Source organism: Salvelinus namaycush, chromosome 35 (genome assembly GCF_016432855.1).
Source record: "Salvelinus namaycush isolate Seneca chromosome 35, SaNama_1.0, whole genome shotgun sequence".
Taxonomy (NCBI): Eukaryota; Metazoa; Chordata; class Actinopteri; order Salmoniformes; family Salmonidae; genus Salvelinus; species Salvelinus namaycush.
Genome location: NC_052341.1, coordinates 21,546,631 through 21,562,444, shown reverse-complemented (window position 1 = coordinate 21,562,444; position 15,814 = coordinate 21,546,631). Strand labels below are relative to the sequence as shown.

The window sequence follows — 15,814 nt, the reverse complement described above, 5'->3', positions numbered from 1 at the left end:
CCTAAATAGGATCCCCAATCAGAGACAACGATAAACAGCTGTCTCTGATTGGGAACCAATTCAGGCCACCATAAACCTACATTCCCCTAGACCAGGGGTGTCAAACTCATTCCACGGAGGGCCTAGTGTCTGCAGGTTTTTGGTTTTTATTCCTTTCAATAAAGCCCTAGACAACCAGGTGTGGGGAGTTCCTAACTAATTAGTGATGTTAATTCATCAATCAAGTACAAGGGAGGAGCGAAAACCCGCAGACACTCGGCCCCCCGTGGAATAAGTTTGACACCTGTGCCCTAGACAATAGAACATCCCCATAGATAAACAAAAAAAACCTAGACAAGACAAAAACCCCTAAACAATACAAAAACTAAACAAACCACCCTTGTCACACCCTGACCTAACCAAATAATAAAGAAACCAAATATAACTAAAGGAAGAACTAATAGAAATATCTAAGAAATGGGAATAACGCACCAGGAAAATGGGTACAAAATGGCCAGAGGAGGGAACATTTGATGTCTCAGTGTGTGAGGAAATGGAAATTCGAATAAAAAAATCATAAAACACATGATACAGGAAAGAAAATGAAAAATAAAAGAGAAAGAGAAAATTAGGTGCTAAAAATGTTCAAAGCAGAAGGAGAAGGATTGCTGAAGAGCATGAAAACAGCAAGAGGAATGTTAAGGAAATGTCACGCCCTGATCTGTTTCACCTGTCCTTGTTATTGACTCCACCCCCTCCAGGTGTCGCTTATTTTCCCCAGTGTATTTATCCTTGTGTTTCCTGTCTCTCTGTGCCAGTTTGTCTTGTATGTTTCCAAGTCAACCAGCGTTTTTCCCATTCTCCTGCTTTTTGCATTCTCTTTTTTCTAGTCCTCCCAGTTTTGACCCTTGCCTGTTTCTGGACTTTCCTGCCTGACCTTTCTGCCTGCCTTGACCACGAGCCTGTCTGCCACTCTGCACCTCCTGGAGTCTGATCTGGTTTTGACATTTTTGCCAGTCCACGACCATTCTCTTGCTTACCCCTTTGGATTAATAAACATTGGAAGACTCCAACCATCTGCCTCCTGTGTCTGAATTTGGGTCTCGCCTTGTGCCTTGATAGGAAAGGTGATGAAAAAACAGACAAAAAGGAAGTAGTTTTTTTCAAAACCCCCACCATACACCAATGGACAATTTCCACTGGTGTCAAGGAAGGCGGAAATAAGGGGAAAAATAGAGATAGAGGAGGAGAAGGAGACTCCCCCTGCGCCCTCTCGGATAAAAGAAAAAGGAACTGAGCAAGCTACAGAAACAAGATTGGAAAGTTTTGACTGTTACAAAGGACTAAGGAAAGCCCTGGCAAAGATGCAAATAGGAGAAGAAGATCAGGATGAGTAATCATTAGACAGAGATATAATGGCAGAACAGAGTGGTCTCAGAGAACAGGATCTTAGGGAACTGAGTGAGGAAAGTGAACGGGAAGGATTTGACCTAAGGAAAGGACTCTATTACAGAGAAAGAGAAGAAGAAGAACAGGAGAAAAGAAAAAGAAGCTTAGAAAGAAGGAATTGAAATGAAAGAGGCCTTGGAAAGAAGGCAGGGTAGCAAAGAAGGATATGGGTATGAGGAACCTCTGGAGGAAGACTCAGAGACTAATGAACACTTTAAATGGGTAAATAAAGAGTTAGAGAGAGTAGAATGACAACTAAGAGAGCAAAAACAACACTGGGCCCACAGGGAACAGAGTGGGGGAAGAAGAACTAGCATTGACAAAGAGCTAGAAGCAAGAACATGGGAAGACAGAAAGAAGCTGGAAAAAATTAACCGGCACCCAACGCATTGCCCAATTCTAATAAAAGGGACCTAAGGGCATTACGTTCCATGGGGCTCACAGGACCTGGAAGGGTTGGTTACCCGTCTACTTGACCTCCATGACGGAGCTGTAAAATAGATCAGAACCTTTGAAGAGCAAACCATGGGGAAACTACTGGCTGTGGGGGATCTGAAGGCACTGTTGGCGAGAGTAGTAGGAGCGGCAAAAATTGAGGATGTACTGGATGCCAGTGGCCTGAGAACGGCAGTATGGGATCCAATGAGGGATGGAGTAGACTTTGATACATAACGTCCTGGATTCTGGAGGGCCCTAAGAGAGGATTACCCTGCACGAATTGACCCAAAGTCAAAAAGGAATTTTAATTATGAGATTTTTGTTGTTTGAATTTGGCGCCCTGCACTTTCACTGGCTGTTATCATATCATCCCGTTAACGGGATTGCAGCCATAAGAAGTTATTAAGGGCAATTAATGACATAGCACAGGACTGGGCTGCGGAAGTTCCTAACCCTCATACGCTGCTGACCAATGTTTCCCCAGATGCCAAGTACTTTACAGTGATTGATCTATGTGGAGCATTTTTTTGTGTGCCCCTGGCGGAGGAGTGTAGACATTTGTTTACGTTTACGTACAGAGGACAACAATATACGTATACTCGTCTTCCCATGGATTTAAGTACTCCCCTCATGTATTTAATCAAGTGCTGAGAGCAGATTTGGAAGAATTGGTGCTTGATGGAACGTTGAGTCAATACTTTGATGACTTACTAATCTGTGCTCCCTCTCTAGAGCAGTGTCACACAGACTCCATGAAAGTGCTAAAAAGACTGGCAGAGGGAGGACATAAAGTCTCAAAGAAAAAACTGCAATACTGCCAGCCCCAGGTTGAGTAACTAGGAAGAACTATAGCTCATGGAACCAAGGCAATAGCACCAGGACAGTTGGAAGGAATCAGTAAAGCACCGTTGCCACAAACAGTAGCTTAAATGATGACCTTTTTATGGATGACTGGATTTAGCTCAGACTGGATAGAAGAATATGTAGTGAAGACAGCCCCCTTGAGATAAATAATGAAAGAAGCAGGACAGCTTAATCTCAGGGCTAAACCAGACTGGAACATTGATGCCCTGGTTGCATTTGAAATACTAAAAAAGGAAATGCAAACAGCACCAGCTCAACTCTAGCGCCAGACTACACAAAACCATTTTTGTCATATTTAGCAAGCAGGTGCGATAAGTATGCAGCAGCAGTACTTATGCAGGAAACGTATAGTGGAAGACAGAAACAGCCTATTGCATACTACAGTACTGAACTGGACCCTGTTGCCCAGGGATATCCTCCTTGTTATCAGGGAGTGGCAGCATTGCAGTATGCGTATGACAAAGCTCTTACTGCAGCATGCGTTTAAAAAAAGGAAAAACAGTAAATATATATACTGACTCAGCATATACACACGGAGTATGTCACTTATTTGGAGCTGTGTGGAAACAAAGAGGATTTAAGAAAAGTGATGGAACTCCCATACAACATCGCGTACAAATTCTCAAATTAATGATGGCATTGATGTATCCTAAAAGACTAGCGATAATTAAATGCCAAGCACATAAAAAAGAAAATGACTTCGTTGTTAAAGGAAACTGCTGATGAGGCGGCAAAAAAGGCATCTAAATGCACCATTCCAATTTTAACAGCCCCAATGGTTATCCTTGAACCCATACCTCAGCCAGATGATATCATTAGGATGCAGGAATGAGCCGGACCTTATGAGAAATCCATGTGGCACCAAAGGGGGGCAACCAAAGATGACAGGGGATGTTGGAGATCTCATGAAGGGACCATAGTGGCACCTACTACATTACTTAATTTGGTTATTGCTGATGCACATGGTTTGGACCATTGCGCTAGGGGGTGCTAAGTGATAAGAAAGATTAAAAGACAAGGCAACTGGTCACCATACCTACAGGCAATGGTGGATGAGGCATTAGCAAAATGTGAGATATGTGCTCAAAACAATGTATGAAAAGGGATAACCACACCCATAGACCACATACCGGTCCCAGAAGGACCATTCCGACACCTAGTTATGGACTATGTGGATATGATAAAACCAGTAAATGGCAAGAGATACATGCTGGTTATCATAGACAGATTCAGCAGATGGGTAGAAGCAGTACCCTCAGCAGATCAGGGATCGGGAACAGTGATAAAATTCTTAACCAGAGAAGTAATACCTAGGTTTGGAATACCAACAGAAATGAGTTCAGACAATGGATCAGCATTTATTCAAAAGACAGTAAAACAGGTAATACAGCAGCTAAGGATTAAACAAAGACTAGGATGCGTTTATCATCCCCAGTCACAAGGAATGGTAGAAAGAATAATTGGAACTCTTAAGGCTAAGATAAATACAATTTGTGCTAGTGCAAGGCTTAATTGGGTGGATGCACTACAGCTTGCTCTAATGAGGTACCGCATGCAAATTAACAGAAATATGCATCTAACACCGCATGAAATGCTTACGGGTCAACCCATACCAGTGCCAGATCTAAGAGGGCCCTATAAAGGTCCCCCATTAGAACAATTAGAAATGTAGTTAAAAGCATATATGAGACAACTAACTGCCGCACACAAAGTTATCTATCTCCAGGAAAAAGGGCGAGAACCTGAACCAGGATCAGAACCCGGCCGGTGATACCAGGAGATCGGGTCTACATCCGAGTGTTCCTGGAAGTGGAACGAGCCAAGGCGAGAGGGTCCCTACGAGGTGGTCAGAGCGACACGAACAGCCATCCAGGGGGAAGGAAGCACCACGTGGTACCATCTAAACCACTGCACCAAAGCTCAGAGGGTGATCGAGCGACCATTGAGCCCAGAGGGAACGTAAGGAGAGGATGCTGATACTCCAGGCAAGAGTCCGGAGGGAACAGAAGGAGATGATGCTAATACACCAGGCATGAGCCTGGAGGAAACAGAAGGAGAAGAGGACTAAGGCGCAACCCCCAATAGTCAACAGATACACTCGCCTGAAGATCCAGAGAGTCCAGGGATGGGGAGGAGTGACATGCCTGTTGCTCCTGATGACATACCTACTCTGGCAGATACCCCTGACGGAGGCGCTGTCCAAGGGGACGGAGAAACAACGACAGGAGAATGGGAAGGAGACTTCCCTACCATCGACTTCTCTGCCCTCACATGGTCTCCCTGACAGACAGTGGAAACCAAAACAACTGAAGAGTGGTGAAATGGCCTTGACAGCAACAGCAGCAAACCTAGGAAACATGGTAACAAACCCACCTACAACCATAAAGTATGTCAAAAGTAGGGTAAGAAAACAAGTTTCTACAAAATCTCATTTAGAAAAAAATAGGATTAGCATCCCGATTCCATCCCAGACAATAACGAAAGCAGAAGTTCGGAGAGTTAGGAGAACCAGACCCTCTACCAGAAATACGACTCTGTGGATGGACCCATCATCAGACGAGGGGAGAAGCCATCTGGGACTTAAAAGGATGCAACCTAAGAATAAACAAAGGAGAAGCTAATTGGCTGATTACCATGGAAAGCGTGACCAAAAGGAAGGTGAAGAATATATGATAGAAATAGTTAGTTATCCAGATTGACCCCATCCTAGAGCCTCTGACAAGACAGAAAATGGATAAGACTGCAACAAAAACAACAGCAGTAACGGCTACGGAAAAAACAACAGCAGTAACGGCTGCAGAAAAAACAACAGCAGTAACGGCTGCAGAAAAAACAACAGCAGTAATGGCTGCAGAAAAAACAACAGCAGTAATGGCTGCAGAAAAAACAACAGCAGTAATGGCTGCAGAAAAAACAACAGCAGTAACGGCTACGGAAAAAACAACAGCAGTAATGGCTGCAGAAAAAACAACAGCAGTAACGGCTGCAGAAAAAACAACAGCAGTAACGGCTGCAGAAAAAACAACAGCAGTAACAACTCAGCTACCGTCCACTGCCGTTACAAAAAAGCCAGAAACATCAGAATCAGTTGGGTTCCTCCAAAACATTTGGAACCTTCTAACCAATCCCAGTAGTTTAAGTCAAGAAAAGGAGACTGTAACCCCAATTGGTGATTCAATCCCAGAACTATACAAGGACACATCTTTGAAGAAAGTAGCAAAAAATGAATGGTATGAATGGGCTCAATATACAGCATAAACATTTTTGACTGACAAATTGCTTATTGTGTGAGCCCTTTCCACTGAAATAATTAGTGGTGGTACATAATCCTTATGATTATAGGGCCTGTGCTGACTTTAATAAAAACTTTTGTTATTTGAGAAGATCAGAAAGGCCTTATTGTCCAGCTGAATGTTTGTCATATTTGGGTAATCCACACTATCAAAGATATTACAACCAAACTGGCTGGGGAAAATGGTGTCAAGAATTGGATGTACGGGTGGAAGCACAGAAGTTAGAGACCCCATATAAATATTGAATAGATTATAACCAACCATATGAATGTTTTAACAGCACAGAAGGACAGCATGAGATGGGCAAGTTTAGAGGCACATGTGAGACCACATGGCACTTAACTAATGACACAAATTGGAATGCAGACACACCAAAAAGGGCTACGTATCAAGCAGCTGGAAGTTGGGTGGGAAAAGTAATTACTCACGATAGTTGTCAAAATCAAACTCTAGCACTACCATAAATTGCACCATATGAAGAACAGACGGTGGTAGCGGCATATTTCTTCTGGATATGTGGAGGGAAAAGTGTCACGACTTCCGCCGAAGTTGGTCCCTCTCCTTGTTCGGGCGGCATTCGGCGGTCGACGTCACCGGCCTTCTAGCCATCGCCGATCCACTTTTCATTGTCCATTTGTTTTGTCTTGTCTTCCCACACACCTGGTTTCAATTCCATTCATTACATGTTGTGTATTTAACCCTCTGTTCCCCCCATGTCCTTGTCCGGTATTGTTTATTGTAAGTGCTTGTGCACGTTATGTCTGGTGTGCGTTGGGTTTTGTACCCATTTATTGATTGTTATGTTTTCCAGTGTTTTTTATTATTAAACTGCGCCATTGGAAACACCGTTTTTGCTCTCCTGCGCCTGACTTCTCTGCCGCCAGTACGCAGCCATTACAAAAAGATTAAGGGCAACATTACCAAAAGGATGGACAGGCCTTAGTGCCATGGTTAGGTTGATTCAACAGATAACTGTTACTGAATGGAATCCTAGTGATACTAAGCAACAAACTACAAAACAAAGTAAGGAGAGAATATAAGTCCCCAAGGTCTATTTAGATGCAATAAGACAACCTAGAGGAATCCCCAAAGAATTCAAAGCAAGAGATGAGGTTAAGTCAGGATTTGAATCAATATTTCTTTGGATATGACCAAACAAAAACCTAGAATGGATCAATTAAATTTACTATAACCAACAAAGATTCATTAACTATACAGACTCTGCATTGACAGCTTCAGGAGAACAAGTACAGGCCACTAGCAAAAGGACATGGCAGAACAGGCAGGCTTTGAATTGGCTCTTAGCAGAGAAAGGTGGAGTTTGTTTAACATTCGGAGAAGAATGTTGCACCTTCATTCCCAACAACACGGCCCCAGATGGATCATTTACAGAAGCTATGAACAAACTGAAAGGATAACGGCAAGAAGTAAAGAACAATGCTGGATTTGATACCCACGCTTGGGACTGGTTGGATTTAACTTTGGGAAAATGGGGAGGAATGTTTATTATTGAGCAAATATTTCTACGACAACACCAAGGTTGCGTTTCAAACTCATAAAAGACACACCCTCGTCCACATATCCTCGCCTTATGCCCTTGGGGGAATCCCCGTCACCATCTTGGACGTCGGTCCAAACGATTAGCCAAACAAGGGAAGTTTGCAACGAAAGCCCCTCAGCCATCGTTTTTGATCGAGTTTGTGAGTGTACAATTATATTCACAATTTGCTATGATTATACATCCACTAAGAAAAGTCAGCCGAAACTTAATAACCTCAACGTCAATATGGATATGTCAACAAACAAATGTAAGTAAAAACTAATGTAAAAAGGTTAGAAATTGTGCTACTAATGCACATGATGGCACAAACACGTCTCGTAAAAGTAATTATGTTTTTGTTTGGTTAGCTTTTGAAAATTGTAGAAATTTGTAGAACATTTTCCTTCAGTTTTTTATTTAACCTTTATTTAACTAGGCAAGTCAGTTAAGAACAAATTCTTATTAAAAAATGATGGCCTACAGGCTAACGTTAGTTAGCTAATTAATTTGCTAGCTATCATACAATAGGCGTATATTAATAATTATATAGTTAATATAAGTAGACATGCAATCATTATTGACTGTAGCACATATAAACACCCACAAGCTACCGGTGGCTGACAACACAAACCTCGCGGGATGAATGACTGACAAATTTCCGGGCATAGGCAGTCCATTTAAAAATAATTCCTTCAGAAGGACCAGGCAGCAGCAGACACTTGGCTTCATATGCACCGAACTCACAACAGCTAGCTAGCTAAACACTTTATAGTTCCATCTGAAAGAGAATCGCCAAGAATCTAACATGCCCAAGAGAAAGCAGGGAGCCGCTGGGGACGCCAAGGAGGAGCCCCAGAGGAGATCCGCCCGGTTATCAGTGAAACCAGCCCCAGCCAAGACTGAATCCAAGGCCAAAAAGGAGAAACCAGCAAAGAAAGAGAAGGCTGTGAACGACAAGGAGAAGAAAACTAAGAAGGCAGCAGCGAAGGAGAACACAGAGGCCGCTGAGGAGAACCACTCTGAGAATGGAGGCGCCAAGACCAACCAGATGGAGGAGGCTCCCGAGGCGGAGAATGAGGAAGCCAAGTCTGAGTAGCAACACTGCCGACCCCTGACACCTAACCTCCGGCCCCAACCCTTCCCCCCAGCCTGCCCCAGTGTTCGTGGTCCCCCTCCAAGGTGTATTGTTAAACAGAGGAATATTTTTATCAGTGATTTTATAAGTATACTATCTACTGTCCGTATAGATTTTTAGCACAAAGCAAAGCTGAGTAATATGATGCAGATCTGCAGTGGTCATATCAACAAAATGTCTGCAGGAAAGATGAACACACTAAAATCTTTTTGAATTAAACAGCATTTCATGATTGTGTAGGAAGCAAAGTGCGTCCCGTCCCATAAGTGAGTTGTGTGTTCCTGTGCCCCCCTCCTCCACAGTTGGTTCTCCTAGGGTTCTACCTTAGTCCTGGTTTATTAACGGTTCTCCCTGACGTTCCCTTGCTTCGTCTAAATGTTCCTGTTTTTACATGAAACATGTTCTAAGCGTGATGAAAGTGTGTTGTCCAATAAGAAAGAGGATCATGAGAAACATTCTGGACAGAGTGACATGCGTGTGTCTCCTAGGCGACCCTGTAACAGTGACATGCGTGTCTCCTATGTGACCCTGTAACAGTGACATGCGTGTGTCTCCTAGGCGACCCTGTAACAGTGACATGTTTGTCTCCTAGGCGACCCTGTAACAGTGACATGCGTGTCTCCCCTAGGCGACCACAGCAGTAGTGTGTGACAGCTCTCCGTCTTGCTGTTTTATTTTTTAGATGAGCGGTTCTCTGACGTGTCTGTCTGTCCCTCTGATGTTCTGGAATTCTCCAATAAAACAAGTCCTGTGAATTTTCCTAAAAACAAAAAAAAATCCTCCCTCGCCCTGCAAGTGTATACTCGTCAGACGTCATGAAACGCCACAGAAGTGTCCACTTAATTTGAGGGTTGAGGGGATAGGGTGTGTCTTTTAAATGTTTGGAATGATTGCACCCAAGTTGTTATGCCACAGAGGTGCTTTAGTTATAAATGGTCGTGTTCGAAATCCATGAGGCATTGTGGGTAAATGGTGACTGACTGATCTACAAATAATAACGAGTTGTTATTTATGATGGTTTGTAGATCAGTCAGCCGGCTGCAATGTCAAACAAGCCCGTTTACACGTTTACCGCTACCTCATGTGTTACATTTAAATAGGTCCCCGCAGTACGCACACACAGTGGCACCGAAGATTATTTCATATATTGGCAAGATTATCAAGTGTCCACTCCAAAAGTGGAACTGCATATCCTCAAAAATGGACGGCAGGTGGGAGGAGGCGAGATCAGGCGGGACCATTCTAGCCAATGAGAAGGCAGATACGCGTGTGAACAGCATACACTACTCCGATATAAAGTCATTGTTATCAAAGTTGCCGAAATGCCGCATGCGTTGCCTTATATCGGTGCATTCGTAACAACCTAACCATTACGAAACGTCTATTCAATCAAATAAGCTGGACGTATCAAATTAGCAATTACATTTTTTGTTATCCAAATTGCCCTCCATACTAAAGTGCCTCACTTCCTGGCCTTATTTTCGTGGGCAGATTTTGGGCGGCGTAAACCCTCTTGCTTCGCCTCTTCCTCGCTGGTGACGCCTTCTTATATGCAGTCATTGGGTGGCACACATTGGCAAAAACGATTGGCATTTTCGTGTGACTGCAGTGGAGAGACATGCAAAAACAAATGTCTGGGGGGAAAGGTAACATATGTATAGTTAGCTATGTATAAGATACTAGAGCTAGATAGGGCATAGTTAGCCATACTTAGCTAGCTAGCTAAGTATGGCTAACTTCCTACTGTTTTGTGCGGGAACTGGACTCGTTCCAGAACGTCTATAATATGTTTTGCGGGTCTTTTATTTTGAATTATTGAAGTTATGCAGCATTTCTAAACCTCTCTGATTTCATGCCCGGCCTTTTATTGAATAATGCAGTAGAAGAATTAAACTTCCTTGACGTTTTAGCTTGCTAGCTAACAAGCTAATTTATTTTCTGCTTTGCAGTCGTTTCACTGCTTCTCTAGGCCCTTCCAGAAACAACCCTACGACCTGTCCCCATTATTTTAGATCCACGCTTTGATCAACTCCCCTAAGCTAATCAAAAGGAAGACTGTGACTCCAAGGGAAGGGCTAGGGGTTGTTTCTGGATGGACAAGGACAAGGTCTTCTCACTCACACACAACATTCTTGACAATGACACACATAGTAGTTCCACACGCTAAAGTTTGATGTGCCGTGCAATAATAGGTGCTTGATTTGTGAACAACTTAAGTCAAATTCTCTGTTTCAGGGCCCCCTCTTCCTCTCCCCTCTCTGCGCCTCATGGTCCCACCACTGCGGCTGGTCTCAGCAGCCATCTGGCAAACGGTCCAGCAGAGACACGTGATGGATTATGGGATGCTGGAGGAGTTTGTTACCATGGTCACAGAGATGGTTCCAGAGCTTTTGAACCTCAGACAGAGGGCCCAACTTATTCTGGGTCTTCGAGCACGGGTGAGAGGGGTGGAGCTAGTGCTCATCATTAAGGGGGGAAATATGAGATATGATCATAATTAGTCATGTTTATGGTCTCAAATAAGTCTCCTGACTGGTTTGCTCTGGTTTCAGCTGGTCCTGGAGTTGTGTCGCTCCAAGCCGATCGCTGACCTCCAGACCATTCAGCCACACCTGGACAGAATACAGACCCTCACACCTCTCTGGGGGACACAGGTGAGCTCTTAAGGTCAGAGGCTCAGCAAAGGTTTACATCAGCCAGTCAGTCAGTCCCACACAACTGATTTGATAATGATCATTATAACAAAAGTGTTTTCTTTCTTGCAGACTGATGATGGAGATTTATCTGAATCTAACTTTCTGGGGCTGATTCAAAGCCTGCTGAACGACCCAAATGAGATGGAACACTTCTTCCAGGTCAGTGTGGCTTTGGAATAGCTGTGTAGGTATACTACTACCCAGAAGTGCACACTTGCAATCCTTCTTATTTATAAACAATGTTGACCTTTTTTTTAAGACCTCCTTTTATTCTGATTACAGCTGTATGTGTCCATGTGAGTTGCAGGTGACAAATGTTTTTATATCAGATGTGATTTATTTTATACTAATTTCTTATTCTCAGGATGTTTTTCCTGTGGAATTTGGTCCCAAGTATGATGCAGCAATAGAGAAACTCATGTGTCAGTTTCTTTCAAGACTTGAGAAGCTACTTCCAGTATCAAACTTTCAACAGGTACTGAAATTAGAATAGTACCTTCATCAATTCCGTGAAGGATCACTATTCACAAAGGTTCATTCATAGAGTATATTTTGAATCACCCCTAAATCGTATCTATTTTCCTTCCGTGTCAGGCTGCGTCCCTGCTCAGCGATGTCCCCTCTGTTCTGGAGGAATGTGTTCAGTCTGTGTCTCACCCTCAGCAGCTGAAAACCCTGCTTCAGTACCACAGAGACCTCAGCCAGCTGGACAACCATGGTAGACATCTCTCACAGGACCCATGTAGATATTGGCCAATCTTCTGTAGGGGACGTTGACATTTATCCACTATTTAACCATTGTCTTTAATTTCTCGCTTCCCTTTCTAGATACTCTGTCTTCTTCCGATGGGGACTGCATTCTTTCAGCTCTCTGTCTCCCTCCAGTAGAAAGGGTGGTGATTGCAACTGAACAGACAGAGTCAGAAACACAGACATTATCCTTGAATGTCTTCATGGATACATTCACCAAAGAGTTGGAGGTGGACTCAGCAACACTGACTGAGTACACAGAGATGGAACCCGGGACAAGTATGGATGTAATAAAAAGAGAGAAGAGGGTGGAATGTGAGAAAAACAACAAACAATCTATAGAGTTTGCTGACCCTGTGGAACATGGGGACATGGAGGTTTATGACGGTAATGAAGAAGAGAATGTTCTGGGGATTGGACAAGTACAAGTTGAGACTGAAGGTATTGTTGAAGAAGTGGACCCCAGGTACGGAACAGTGATGGTTATCGGGGAAGATGGGGTGGCACAGCCTTATGAAGATTCAAGCATCAGAAAGCCCAAAATAAAGACTCATAAAGACAGTGGAAGTCATGGAGAGCAAATGAAAAGCATAGACGTATCTGATAAGATCATATCCTCAATGCTTCACAAGCCTTCAGTGGAGCTACAAAGAATTGACACTACTAACCTGATATTGCCATCTAGACCAGTTAGACAAAACAGGGGGCGTAAGATGAAGACATTGCTAGCACAAGAACGGCAACAAACCAAAACAGAACTTTCAGAAGAAAATACGTTCAAAAAATGCCCAATTTGTGGGAAGACTTTCAGTCGAGGTGCAGACATGAAGCGGCACCAGAAAATCCACACAGGTGAGCGCCCATTTCAGTGTCTCCAGTGTAAGAAACGCTTCCTGTACCATTTTGATCTGAGGAGACATCGGCAAAATGTGTGTAAAGTAGTTGTGTCAGAACCTAAAGGTGAAACATCTAAGCAGCTCAAAGGCATGTTGAATATGTGCGATAAGAGTTACAAGGACCCACAAAGCTTGGAGAAACCGAGACTAAAGTGTGACAAAGACTCCAAGAAAAGGCGTAGCAGATCTCCAGCTAGTGATGAGAAGGACACAGTCCAGAAACCTGAGGGAGGAGACACGGAGCCGTCCAGTGGTGTTCCTCTTGTGGCAACACCTGAGGACAGTGACTCATCCTGCACCAGTACTCCCCAGGACCCATCTTACGACCCATCTGGCGAACCTAGCAAGACCGAAAAACACAAACAGTCAAAAGTGTGCTGCATTTGCAAAAAACGTTTGCCAAAATCTTACAGCATGAAAGTTCACATGAGATCCCACTCAGATCTGCGCCCTCACAAATGTCCTCATTGTGGACAGACGTTCAAGAACATCTATGATATGAGGAAGCACATTGTAAAGACTGTGTGCAAGGTGCTGCGAGCTGATCCTGAAGAGGCCCAGGCCCAGGTACATGCACTCACCCACAGCCCCCTCCACTGCACTGAGTGCAGTAGGATGTTTGCAGACCCAGTAAAGCTAGACAGGCACAAGCTGTCGCACAAGCCTTTGAAATGCACCATGTGTGAAAACAGCTTCAATGGGGTCAAGCCCCTTAAGAAACACTATCTGGATGCTCATAAATTCAGCGGGCCATTCCTCTGCACCTCCTGTGATAAAAGCTACACTGATCTAGCAGCTCTCATCAGACACGAGAGGACTCACACCGGAGATCTCCCATACCAGTGCTCCCACTGTCCACGGAAGTTCAACTTATCAGCGGTTCTTGTCGAACACGAGAGAATACATACAGGAGAGAAACGATGCCTTTGCTGGGAGTGTGGAAAGGGATTTATCAGCAATGCAAAACTGAAAATGCACATGCTGTGTGTTCACAGAAAACCTGAAGATAAACACTTTTCCTGCTCCCAGTGTGATAAATCATACGCATTACAAAGGACGTTACAAGTCCATGTGGCGAGACATCATGCTGGGGTGCGTTTCCCGTGCACATACTGCGGTAAGCTGTTTCTGAACATGTCCTCATTGACAAGGCATGACCTGATTCACACACAGGAGAGGCCTTTTAAATGCACCGAATTGGAGTGCGGCAAAAGTTTCAAATCAAAATCTGAAGTGAAGGTACACATGAGATACCATACTGGGGAGCGGCCATTCAAGTGTAAAGTCTGTGGGAAGGGTTTTACTCAAAACTGTTATCTCACTCAACACATGCGAACTCATACGGGGGAGAAGCCATATCCTTGTTCTGTCTGTGGAAGAAAATTTGATGACTCTAGGAAACGGAAAAGGCACATGATGATTCACACTGGAGAGAAGCCCCACAAATGTTTGAAATGTGAGAAAGCTTTCAGTCGAGCAGACCTGTTGAAAGCACATGACAGGAAAGAACACTGAGCAAGTTCAAGTCAATTGTTTTTGTTGCTTTGTATTTTGTTTTATGTATAGATGTTAGTAATGAAACATTTTGTCCCTCTATGTTGTGAACTTATTCTAGATCTTTTCTGAAATATTGTTGTCTTAAAAATGTAGGATCTAAGAAACATGACATGTCTGGGAATATGTATCCTTGAGATGCTTTAAGGGACAAGAGTTGGAAATAATGCAAGCTATTAACACTGATGCAATAGATTGGATGGTTGTTAGGCAATGGGTTTTTATCTATCCCCATTCAAATAAAACCATGTGTATTTTGGTGCAGACCTGTACTTGCCGCTAGAGGGAGTTGGTAGTCTTTCTCAAGCATCCATTCACACTTCACTCTGAATAAAAGTAGATAGGGCCATGCTTTTGGAACGTACATTGTTTTTGTCAGTCAAAATAAGTTGTGCTTTCTGAAATGTATGGTGAAATGTATATTTTCAGTTTTGTATGTTACATAATTGGACAAAAACATGAGGGCAGCATCTGTTTATGAACAGTGATTATCAGCAGCATCACATCACAAAGGTGGAGCTCAAAGTTCAAGATGTTCAGGGGTTTTCTAAGATAAGGCTCTAACATTTTCATACTGTCAGATAGATACTAGACTAGTCTATGTATGCTGTAGTGTAGTGCATTCTACAGTGGAAGGGGTTTTCCGCCAATCATAGCCAATAGTGTTTCAGTTTTAATAATGGTCCCTATGGCTGATTTTAGATGGGCAATTCTGATATATTTTTGACTAATTGTTCTTTTGACCAATCAGATCAGCTCTGAAAAATATCTGATGTGATTGATAAAATAAATGTAAAAATTGTGGGGGAAAAATCAGAATTGGGCTGCCTGTCTAAATGTAGCCTATGAGACCCCTGGGCCTGTTCTCATGCAGAGGGCTTAGCTTTGTTGTTTCAAGTAAAAATAAAATGTATTGAAAGATTGTGAATACAAAATATTTTTTAAATAATGCTTTCAATAGTTAATTTGTATATTTATTATATGTATTTTATGGTCTGTGATAACTCTTTAATAGGTATATTTGGAGGCAGGCTATTAAGGTTGGCTGGAGTAGACATCAATGAACGAATCATGTGCACATGTTTTCCCGGACCCTACAAAATGCACATAGCCTGTAAAGGAAGACAAGACTATTCATACTCGATAGTACAAGTCATCCAATGGCACACTCTTAGGATGCCTACGTCATTTCAACTTATCAGCAAAGGGAAGTGTGCAGT

General features: G+C 43.1%; 2 protein-coding genes across 3 annotated transcripts; both read left to right on the top strand.

Moving 5' to 3' along the window:
• Window positions 1–8,267: 8,267 nt before the first annotated feature.
• On the top strand, window positions 8,268–8,673 carry LOC120029957 (non-histone chromosomal protein HMG-14A-like). Its single transcript, XM_038975266.1, has one exon. It carries the CDS (start codon window positions 8,369–8,371, stop codon window positions 8,657–8,659), a length of 291 nt encoding a protein of 96 aa, XP_038831194.1. The 5' UTR covers window positions 8,268–8,368; the 3' UTR covers window positions 8,660–8,673.
• Window positions 8,674–10,216: 1,543 nt separating this feature from the next.
• On the top strand, window positions 10,217–15,517 carry LOC120029494 (zinc finger protein 888-like). 2 transcript variants are annotated; one of them, XM_038974739.1, is made up of 7 exons: window positions 10,217–10,344; window positions 10,934–11,136; window positions 11,251–11,352; window positions 11,464–11,553; window positions 11,759–11,869; window positions 11,989–12,112; window positions 12,223–15,517. In XM_038974739.1, exons 1-7 carry the CDS (start codon window positions 10,317–10,319, stop codon window positions 14,553–14,555), a joined length of 2,991 nt encoding a protein of 996 aa, XP_038830667.1. In that variant the 5' UTR covers window positions 10,217–10,316; the 3' UTR covers window positions 14,556–15,517. The 2 variants fall into 2 exon arrangements, with proteins under 2 accessions (XP_038830667.1, XP_038830668.1); XM_038974740.1 differs by lacking the exon at window positions 10,217–10,344 and adding an exon at window positions 10,562–10,805.
• The last annotated feature ends 297 nt before the right edge of the window (window positions 15,518–15,814 follow it).